Source organism: Pogoniulus pusillus, chromosome 41 (assembly GCF_015220805.1).
Source record: "Pogoniulus pusillus isolate bPogPus1 chromosome 41, bPogPus1.pri, whole genome shotgun sequence".
In the NCBI taxonomy this organism is placed as follows: domain Eukaryota; kingdom Metazoa; phylum Chordata; class Aves; order Piciformes; family Lybiidae; genus Pogoniulus; species Pogoniulus pusillus.
In genome coordinates this window covers 6,077,689-6,088,250 of record NC_087304.1, presented here as the reverse complement: position 1 = coordinate 6,088,250, position 10,562 = coordinate 6,077,689, and the positions used below count along the sequence as shown (strand labels likewise).

At 61.7% G+C, this 10,562-nt stretch overlaps 1 protein-coding gene across 1 annotated transcript; it reads left to right on the top strand.

The window, feature by feature from the left end:
* The first annotated feature begins 239 nt into the window (after window positions 1-239).
* R3HDM4 (R3H domain containing 4) lies at window positions 240-10,437 on the top strand. The gene is made up of 8 exons (XM_064175026.1): window positions 240-409; window positions 4,681-4,835; window positions 4,951-5,069; window positions 6,145-6,268; window positions 6,743-6,828; window positions 7,910-7,995; window positions 8,366-8,421; window positions 9,099-10,437. Exons 1-8 carry the CDS (start codon window positions 366-368, stop codon window positions 9,200-9,202), a joined length of 774 nt encoding a protein of 257 aa, XP_064031096.1. The 5' UTR covers window positions 240-365; the 3' UTR covers window positions 9,203-10,437.
* The last annotated feature ends 125 nt before the right edge of the window (window positions 10,438-10,562 follow it).

Genomic DNA, 10,562 nt, shown 5'->3' with positions numbered 1-10,562 from the left:
ATAGCCGTCGCCGCATGCAAATATCGCGCTGCAGCGGGGCCGCGGGGCCGACCGGGAGCGCAGCCGCAGCGCCGCCTAGCGGACGCGTTGGGGAGCACAGCCGTGCAGGGCGCGGTCCCTTTAAGGGTCTTGCCGCAGCGGGGGCGGATTTAAAGGGGCCGCACTCATGGGGCTCCGGCAGCCGTCGAGCCCCCGGTATTGGGAGGATCACCCCTCCGTGACCCCACCCTCCCCCCCCCGCAGCGCTCCGGGGCGGGACTCCCGGTGCTCCCGCCCGTCTGACGCCACTTCCGGCGGGAGCCGCGGAGGTCCCGGTGCCGCCGCCTGTCCCGGGCTGAACCGAGCGGAGCCGAGCCAAGCGGGCCATGGTGGTGCTGCGGGGCGGCGCGGGCCCTGAGGAGCCCTACCCGTGAGTGCGGCGCCCGGGCGGGCAGTGGGGCGGCCAGGGCAGAAGGAAGCGCCTGGGTCCGGCGGCGGCGGCTCCGGGCCTGTCACCTCTCCCCGTGCTTCCTCCCCGTGGGCTGCGGGTGGGGGCTCCGCTTTTCGGATGAGGACCCCCAGCGGCGCCGGGGGAGTGGCGGGAGGGGAGCGGCTGCTCGGCTCCAGGAGGGCTTCTGCTTCCGCGGTCTGGCATAGGAAAGCGCCCGGAGGCGGCTGTCAGAGGCAGGAGGCCATGATTAGGATAATGAGCTAATTAGTGTTTACCCCGCCGAAGGTCAGCGGAGCTCCCTGAGGACACCGGCACCGGGGACGCGATGTGCCGGGGGGTACCGCGCCTGAGTCACTCAGGAGGTCCGGTCCCGGTGGGCGTCCCGACTGGACCAGTGACTGCTGGTCCTGATCCCGCTGATACCGGAGACCCCGGAACGGGGCTGCCGAGAGCCCTGGCACGGGAACCGGCCAGCCCGCGGAGCTCGGTCCCGCGGGGCAGCAGGGGCTTCCCTCTAAGTGTCGGTGCCGAGCTGTGCTTCTGAAACGGTACATAACGGGGACTGGTTAAGCACCTCCCCGGGGGGAGCAGGAGGCTTCCCGGTTCTTGTCTGGAGGAGAAGACACCGAACTGTGTGTGCTGGCCCCGGAGCTGGTGACCGGCGGCTCTTTGGTCCTGTCTGGACCCTGCTCCCTCGGGCTGGCGCTGCCGGTGACCAGCACTGAAGTTACTGATAAGGGACTCCAAGTGGAGCTTGTCCCAGACACCTGCTTGCCCCTGGCTGGGTGCCCAACACTCCGCTGGCACAGGACTAAGGTCACTGTCACCTGTGAGTCTCCGTGGTTGGAAATGAGTCCCGCAGGCGGAGGTGGCAGTGCCGCACAGCAGACGTGGCAGTGCAGGGACTCGAGGCAGGGTGCCAGACCTTGGCAGCGCTGCAGATGCCTCCAGCAGCGCTGGGAGAGAGAGGGGGGCGCAGGTCAGTGACCGTCCTGCTGCCAAGCGGCTGGGGCAGGGAGGGCTGGGGAGGGGGCCGGCAGCACTGAGGGTGTGCCCACCCTGCTGATGCTTCATGGAGTGGGTTGGAAGGGACTTTAAAGATCCTCCAGTTCCAACCTGCCTGCCACGGGCAGGGATGCCTCCCACCAGCCCAGGTTGCTGAAGGTCCCATCCAACCTGGTCTTGAACACCTCCAGGGAGGGGGCATCCTATGCCAGCGTCTCCCCACCCTTGCTCTCTACAATTTCTTTCTCATCTCCACTCTCTCTCTCCCCTCTCCCAGCTCAAAGCCATTGGCCCTTGTCAAAGTCCCTCCCCAGCCCTCCTGTAGCCCACTTCAGCTACTGGAAGGCAGCTCTGAGGTCTCCCTGAAGCCTCCTCCGGGCTGAACACCCTCAGCTCTCTCAGCCTGTCCCCAGGGGGAGGTTCTGCAGCCTCTGCTCATCTTCCTGGCTTTTTTAAACGCCTTTTGTTTTCACCCCAGTGGAGGCTGGAGGACAAACCCTCCTCATTGCCCCGCTGCCCTGAGCCCAGGCTCCCCTGCCCGTGAAAACGAGGTCAATATTTACTGTGCTTTGCCCCTGGGCTCCCCTTGAAGGACTCTTCCTGTGGCACAGCCATCCCAGGTCACGCCGGTGAGCCGTGACGGCTCCGGGTAGTGCCAGGCTCGCAGCTGCCACACTTTGTGCACTCAAAAGCCTGGAGCTGGAGCCAGCTGTAAGGTGACTCCCTCCATTGCTATCATTATTTGTTAAACCACCTTTGTATCAAAACTTGATCCTCCAGCCCTGGTCACTCTCTGCTGGGGGCTTGGGTTACAGCTCCCCACGCAGCCTCTTAGTCATCGCTGAGGCTGCTGCATCCCTTTTCTCCTGAGCCAACTCTGCTGCTGTTTGCTCTCCAGATAGAAGGAGGAGAGGTTGGTTTGGGTTCCCCCCCCCCACCCCTCAGCAGCACAGACTCTAACACTGTCCCTTGTGCAGGGAAAGTCATAGAATCAGACAGGTTGGAAGAGAGCTCCAAGCTCCTCCAGTCCAACCTATTCCCCAGCCCTATCCAATCACCAGCCCATGGCACTCAGTGCCCAGCCAGGCTTGGCTTCAACACCTCCAGCCATGGCCACTCCACCACCTCCCTGGGCAGCCAATCACTCTCTCTGGCAACAACTTCCTCCTAGCATCCAGCCTGACCCTGCCCTGGCACAGCTTCAGCCTGGGTCCCCTCCTTCTGGCCCTGGTTGCCTGGCAGCAGAGCCCAACCCCACCTGGCTACAGCCTCCCTGCAGGCAGCTGCAGGCAGCAATGAGCTCTGCCCTGAGCCTGCTCTGTGCCTGCTCTGTGCCAGGCTGCACCCCCCCAGCTCCCTCAGCCTCTCCTTACAGGGCTGTGCTCCAGGCCCCTCCCCAGCCTTGCTGCCCTGCTCTCAGCACCTTCCAGCACCTCAACATCTCTCTGCAATTCAGCAGCCCAGAACTGGACACAGCACTCCAGGGGTAGCCTGAGCAGTGCTGAGCAGAGGGGCAGAAGAACCTCCCTTGTCCTGCTGGGCAGGATGCCATTGGCTCTGCTGCCCACCTGGGCACACTGCTGCCTCATGTTCAGGTGCTCTCTACCAGCACCTCTCTGCCTGGCTGCTCTCAGCCACTCTGTCCCCAGCCTGTAGCACTGCTTGGGGTTATTGTGGCCAAATGAAAATCAGGGTTTGGTGTGGGTTGGAGCTGGCAGCCTTCCCAGCCAGCAGGGCACAATCAGAGGTGCTGAGGACATCTGTGCCAGCGCCTGGTTGCGGTGCCAGATCTCTTTGGAGCCTTCCCCCAGGGTGCTGCTGAAAGGGAGGGGACACATGGAGGAGTCGGTGATAGTGGGGAGGAGGAGGAGCAGCCTTTCTCCTCCCCTTTCCAGCCCTGCCCAGGCTTGGCAGAGGGTGGGGTGCGCTGGTTTGTTGTGGCGGTGTTGGTTTTCTCACCCACCTCCTGCTGTGCTGCCGGAAACCTGCACCAACCCGAGGGGGAAGCTGCCAGGCAGAGTCCTCAGCAAGTGGGCAGAGGATGAGCATCAAGATAGTGAAACTCCTCATCCTCGGTGGACTTCTGATGACCTCTGAAACCGAAGTGGTTGCATGAAATGCCCAGAGAGCTTCTTGCTCATCACTTGGCTTAATGTTCACACGGAATTGTTTTATGGTCATTCCTGAACTGTGTGTGTGTCTGAGTGACTCCCTGGCCCTGGAATCCTGGAATGGTAGGGGAGGGAAGGCACCTCCAGAGCGAGTCCAACTCTGCTGCCAAAGCAGCATCACCCAGGGCAGGGCACACAGGAATGCATCCAGATGGGGCTTGAAAGTCTGCAGAGAAGGAAACTCCACAACCTCTCTGGGCAGCCTGCTCCAGGCCTCCAGCACCCTCACACCAAAGAAGTTTTTCCCTCGTGTTGAGGTGGAACTTCCTGAGTCCCAGTTTGTATCCATCGCTCCTTGTGCTGTCACAGGGCACCACTAAAGAGAGCCTGGAGCCTCCTTGGCACCCACCCTGCAGACAAGCATTAGTGAGACCTCTCAGTCCTCCCCAGCCTAAGGAGCCCCAGGTCATAGAATCAACCAGTCCAACCTTATAGGTCGCTCCTCCTTTCCTCATCAGGCAGATGTTGCAGCCCCTTCATCATCCTCATAGCTTCCATTGGCCTCTCCCCAGTGTATCCCTGTCCCTCTTGAACTGGGAAGCCCAGAACTGGGCACAGTACTCCTGCTGTGGTCTCAGCAGGGCAGAGTAGAGGGGGAGGAGAACCTGCCTTGACCTGCTGGCCACACTCTTCACCATGGACCCCAGAACCCCATCAAGTTATTGTTGACAGAGCCAAGCACCCATGGGTGCAGCCAGGAGGGGCTGTAGCTCTCTGGCAGTGACAAGCTCCTGTTGCTGGCAGCCTCCTCGGGTTGAGGCTTGAATTTCTCCTCGGGAATAAATCCCTTTGTTTAGCCTTGGGTGCTGCTGGGGTTGCTCACCTACCACATCTGGCTGCTTTAAACCTCCCCCCAAGTCCTCCAAGCAAGCCGTGGTGCCACGAGGCTGTTAGCCACGACCAGAGGGCTGCAGGGCCCCGTGCAGGAGGCACTTAACACTGATGCTCTACCTCTGTTGTTGTCCCCACCTTGGGCTGTCCCCACTCAGCTCTCTGACCTGACACTGCTGTGGCTGTCCCAGGGCTCAGGAGGTTTTGGGCGGGCTCAGTCCCCTCTGCCGTGTGTCCTTGTAGGAGGATTGAGGACTGCCTGCCCCCGCTGGGGGACTCCCCAGCCAAGAGGTTCTCCCCCTCCAAGAGGAAGCAGTACTTCATCAACAAAGCCATCCGCAACTCCGACCTCACCCCGCGGGCCAAGGGGCGCAAGAGCCTGCAGAGGCTGGAGAACAGTAAGGAGCTGGGGCAGGCTCTGGGTGTGAGCAGGGGGGTGCTGGGGGGGCACAGGGTCTCTCTGAGGGAGCTGCCTCCCCTCTCAGTGGCTTTGCTCTTTCTCCCCACCCCCAGCTCGCTACCTGATGACGCTGCTGGAGCGGGACGAGTGCGGCAGTGATGAGGGGGAGCTTGCCCACTCTGCCACCCCGAGCATCTTCACTGAGGCCTGCAGCAACGAGACCTACGTGGAGGTAGATTGGCACACGAGGTGCTGGCAGTGTGTGGTGTCTGCTCCTTGTTCCTCTGAGCTGAGCTCTCTGCCTCCCCAGCCTGAGCTCCTGTGTCCTGGCTCCTGCTTCGTGTTGCAGTCACCGAATCACACAATCGTTTTGGTTGGAAGAGACCTTCAAGGTCATCAGGTCATGCCAGGGCACCACTAAACCATGTCCCTCAGCACCCCCAGTGTCCCCTTCCAGTTTCTTTGAAACCCTTCCAGGGATGGGGACTCCACCACTGCCCTGGGCAGCCTGGGGCAGGCCTTGACATCCCTTCTGGGGAAGAAATTGTTCCTCACGTCCAACCTAAGCCTCTCCTGGTGCAGCTCAACACCCTTTCTTCTTGTTTGTTGCTTGAGCTGGAATCTCTACACTTGATTCCCATGTGCTGGGGAGGGGGATCAGGTCGCAGGGCCCCTTGTCCTGCAGCCTGTGGGGTGGGGCAGGTCCTTCCCCTTGCCAACCCCTGCGTTGCTTCAGTCTGCCCAGCTGCTGTTGCGACACCAGGCTGTAACTGGGCATTTTGAAACTGGGCTTCTCTCCTCTTTGGTGCTCAGGGCTGTGGTCACAGAGCAGCCTGCACGATCTGTGGTGCTCTGGGCTCTGCAGAGCTCTTCCCTCTTTTCTTCAGGCCAGGCTCAGGAAGCCTGGTGACCTGGGCTGGAGGTGGATTGCATGGCTAGGGCTGTTGTGTCAGCGTTTGGGTTCCCAGTGACCGTTAAAAAGCCACTTTGGGGTGCTGGCTCTGAGAGTTAAATCCACATTTCTTCCCAAAGTGGTTGATCCAATCAGGAGCTGGAGGGACAGGAGGAGAGCTCATCACTGCTGCAGCTCCTGCCCACCATGTTCTGTCCCTGTGCTAGCTGTGGAGCTCTGCCCAGCCCCTGCATTCCCCTCCCTGAGCTGCTGTTCCTGCTTTGCATGAGCTGTCCCTGAGGATGGGTGGGGGAGGAGGCTCACAAGGCGCCAGGAGGGGCTCTGAGGGTGGCCATGCACCGCCGGCTGCTCCCCAGACACCTCTGCAGTGGGGCCCGGTGGCTTCTGTTGTCAGATCTGGAATGACTTCATGAACCGGTCTGGGGAAGAGCAAGAGCGAGTCCTGCTCTACCTGGAGGAGGAAGCCAGGAAGAAGCACAGGAGGAAACTGCCTGTCAAGAATGAAGAGAAGTGGAAAGGTGCTGGGAGGGGACATTGGGTGGGGATGGCCTCTCCCTTTCCACCCTTGCCTGTGCTTTGGGCAGGGCTGCATCCTGCTCCGGGCACTGCCCAGCCCTGGTGGGGCTGGGAGATGTCTGAGCTCAGCCCACCCCATGGGTGCTGCAGTAGGGTGGGGGTTATGCCTGACAGACTCCCACCAGAGACCAGGGAGGGTTGGTGGGAGATGGCAGTGGGTGTGATGGGCACAGCAGCCAGCCCCTGATTGCAACCCCCCAAATCTCTTGCACCCTCCAGATGCTCCTTGGCTGGGGAGAGTATTGCTGGGAGGGGACTCTGTGCAGAGCCAGGAGCAGAGGAGGTGGCCAGCTGGGGTCCCCTGGGGTGGTGATGGGCACAGTGGGCTCCTTGCAAGAGGTGATGCCATGCAGCCAGAGCCATCCAGTGGGCCCTGGAGCTGTGAGCCCCATGTGAGTGCCTTCTCTCTGCTCCAGAGCACCCTGCCTACACCCCCCAGGAGTGCTTCCAGCGCATCAGCCGCCGCCTGCGCTCCACTCTGAAGCGAGGTCGGATCCCCATGGTGAGCTGGGGGCTGCTGAGGAGGAGTGGGGTGGGGAGAGGCTGGGGCAGGCAGGGCTTTAGCTGCCAGCACCCCACATGCACCTTTGTCCAGAGCCTTGTCCCAGCAGCCATCCTCTGACTTGGCATGTGGGCACTGAGCCAGACGAGTGCCAAATTCCAGCTGTGCTCCTGGGGAATGTGCTGCTCTGCTCCTGTGCCCTCTGCAGTGGCAGCTGGTTGTGAACAGACATTCAGCTCCCCGTGCAGATTGGGTCCCAGGCTCAGTTCAGCTTTTTCTAGTGGTTCCAGAACATTTCTGTGTGGTGGTTTCCAGTCTCCACTCGCTGGGCAGCAGGTGGCTGGGGAGAGCTCAGTGGCGTTTGCCCACAGGGGCAGCAGTGGAACCACTGGGGGTCGTCAGAGTGGTCCACACCAGGCTCTTTAGAACACCTTGAATGCATTTTGGAAGGAGGTAGAAGTGTGTAAGCTGCTGAGCAGGCAGCTAAGCCTGGATGGAGAGGGAAATGTGGCCCCATGCTGCCCGGGCTCTGGGTGCTGAGCTGCCACACGTTGCCCTGCTGCTTGCCCAGATACTCGCTCTCCCGGGCCCCACGGTGCCAGCCTCCCTGCTGTCTCTCTCCTCAGTGGTGCTGTTTTCCTGCTCTGCTTTCCTCACTCTAATTAGAGCCTCTGAAGGCAGCCTGAGCTCCTCCTGCCCTCTGGCTTCTGCTCAATCTGTTCTCAAGTGAGATTTGCTTCTGCTGCTTGTCTCGGGGGTCAGGGTGCTCAGGAGAGCTGCATCGCTTTGCCTGTCGGGGGGTGAAAAGGAGAGGAGAAGCACAAAGCTCTCCTGGCTGCTGAACATGGGGGATGGTGCCAGCCTTTGGCACACAGACTTGACAGGGGCCAGATTCTTCCCTGCCTCCAGGGCTGGAGAGGGCAGCTGCCTCCTTTCCTTGTGCCTTCCTGCTGTCTGGCATCCAAATGATTTGCCAGGGAGCTGCTGGTGGTGACAGCTCAGGAGTCAGAGGCCTCCGTGGTGCTGGGGCTGTGCCCACTGCTGTCTACCTCTCACAGACAGCCCCTGCCTCTCCTTGCAGGGCACGCTGGAGGGCCTGGAGGAGGAGCTGCTGGCCTTCTTCTCTGTCACTCCTCGCTCTGTCTACACAGCGCTGATGGACAACAGGTATGTCTGCAGGTGTCACTGCTGCCCACGGGGCAAAGCCTGGGGTGCTGAGATTCCCAGCCAGCTGCCTGGCACCCAGGCTGCTCCACCTGGGTTCCCTCTCTCCCCACATGCTGCCCCAAGCACTGGAGGGGGGCTCTGGAAGTGACGAGACCCCTTGCCCTTCCCTTAGCTGAGCACAGGTTTCCAGCTGGGGGCATTCCCTTGGCCCCCGCAGAGCCCCCAGGGAAGGAGGGATGTGCCAGGGCATTCCTGCACAGGGGCTTGTGGCACTTTGTGCTGCCTGCCTCTGATCCGTGGGTGGTGAAGCGAGGGCAGGGAGGTGCTGCTCTGAGACATCAGCTCTAACCCTGTCCCCCACCTCCCCCAGCTTCGAGCGGCTGCTGCTCCATGCACTCTGCCAGTACATGGACCTCGTCTCTGCCAGTAAGAGTCTCTTGGTTTGGGGTTGTTTTTCCCTTCCCTTCGTTACTATCGCTCCTCTCCAGCTCAGCCTCTTCCTTTCTTCTTCCTCCCGGCCCCACCTCGTGCTGCAGCTCACAGATAAACCCCTCCTCTGCCACCCGCGCTGCCCGAAGCTGCCTGAAGAGCCTTGGCTGTGGCCGAACGGCGCAGCGCTGGCGGTGGGTGGGCAGCAGTGCCGAAGCCCAGCAGGCAGGGTCGTGCCCAGGCCCAGCCCTGCTCATTCACAACATTTTCTCCTCTCGGTTCTGGGTTTCTGTCCCAAAGCAGGAGGCTGCTCACAGGGCTCCTTCTCCTGTGGCCCTGCCCGCGGGTTTCCTTCAAAGGTCTCGTTGCCAGGGCAGGGGAGGAGAGGCACAAGGCTCGGTCCCCGTGGAGGAGTCTCTGCTGCTGGAGCGTTTCATTAGCAGCTGCTTGTGCAAAACAGCAAGAGAGCACTAATGATGCCAAGCGGAGCCCGCAGTGCCAGCAGGGATGCACGAAGGAGGCTGAGGCGGGAGGGGGTGGGCAGCTGCCTTTTCTGCACAGCACAGGCTCCCCTGTGCTGGCAAGGGAGGAGGGGAAGTGGCTGAGCCCCGTTTGGGATCCGTGGAGGAGAGGGTGGGGACAGGGATGTGCTCACTGCTCCCTCTCGCCCCCAGGCTCAGACATCGAAGGGAAACGTCAAATGAAAGTGAGCAACAAGCACCACATCTTCCTGCCCCCCGAGCTCCTGCTCTCAGACTACCTGGGCCAGATGAGCTGATACCTCCCGCCGAGGGCCGCCCTGCCCCTCGCTTGGTGCCCTCCGAAGGCTTCCTTCATCTTCCTCCGTCTGCTCTTTCAGCCCTGCCGTCCTGCCTCTCCCCTTGCCCAAGCGGGGTGCAGTGCAGAGCCCTCTTTTGGAGGGGGCTGCTCATCCCTTCCCCTCCTCCTCCTCCTCCTCCAAGAGCAGCTGCTCGATGGTGCACAGCTTGGGGGGGGAGGTGAGGCACTGTGCCATGTCCCCCTTGGGCTGCTGAGGCTCAGCGTGGCCCTGCCAGATATCTGCCCGCTGCAGGCACGGGGCGTGGGCCACGGCGGGTGCCTATCTGCCACCCTCGCCCCGTGCTGCCAGCGCTGCTCCCTGGCCCGGAGCCGCTCTCCCGGGACTGTTTTTATTGTTTTGTGTCTATTTATAGCCCAGGTGCTTAAAAAAAAAAAACAAAAACCAAACCAACCAAACAAAAAGGTGGGGTTGGGCCAAGCCCCCACCCGTGGCGCTGACGCTGGCGATTTTGGGTGGGTTCGGTCCAGATTTTTCTGCGGTGAGACAGCTCCCAGCGGCTGCTGAGCCAAGGCTGAGCGAGCGGAAGAGCCGCGGGGCGCTCGCGTTCCCGGGGATGCTCCAGCACCCGGGGATGCTCCAGCGCCCGGGGATGCTCCAGCGCCCGCAGCCCTCTGCTCGCCGTGGGGGTGGTGCGTCCCTGCCAGCCCCTTCCGTGCGCCAGGGTGCGGCGTGGGGAGCTGCTGGGTGCTCTGGCTTTTTGGCAGTGCCCTGTTCCCCCCCCCCCCCGGCGGTCCGTGGGCTGTTTTTAAGTGTACTATAGACTGTTTTTAACTCTGTGTGTGTGTATTTACGTGTGTGTGTGTGTGTGTGTGTGTGCGGGAGGGGGGCGCAGCTCGGCCCATGGGGGTCCTGCGCTCCTGCTGCTTGCCCGTGGCTGCCCTTGGTGAGTCTCCCTGCATCCCAAAGGGCTGCTTGCAGGGGGCTTTGTGAGTGGGGGGGGGCCCTGCTCTGTCCTTGGTCCCTGACTCTGCTGGACCCTCACCATCACCCAGGACTGTGTTGTGGCAGCACCCCCAACACCTGCTGGGGGTCTCTGCTGGGAGCTCCAGCTTTAAAGACACCAACTGCCATTAACCCAGGGGGCCCCCAGGGTGTTCCCGGCACACCTTTGTGCCTCATTTGCTTATGTGACTCGGGTGGTGCTGGGGAACAATAAACCACAGTGCTCCCCACTCTGTCTGTGCGTGGTGTCGGGACACTGGGTTGGGGAGTGTGATGGTTTGGGTGTTCCCTGCCCCCCCCCCCACTTTAGAAATCACCCAGACTAGTCTCAGTCGGCGCTGGGAATATAAATGAA

Coding starts and splice junctions, on each gene's coding strand:
- R3HDM4 (XM_064175026.1), top strand. CDS start 366: ATGGTGGTGCTGCGGGGCGGCGCGGGCCCTGAGGAGCCCTACCC. Junction 6,829..7,909: donor AGCGAGGTCGGATCCCCATG/GTGAGCTGGGGG, acceptor CTCTCCTTGCAG/GGCACGCTGGAGGGCCTGGA. Junction 7,996..8,365: donor ACAGCGCTGATGGACAACAG/GTATGTCTGCAG, acceptor CACCTCCCCCAG/CTTCGAGCGGCTGCTGCTCC.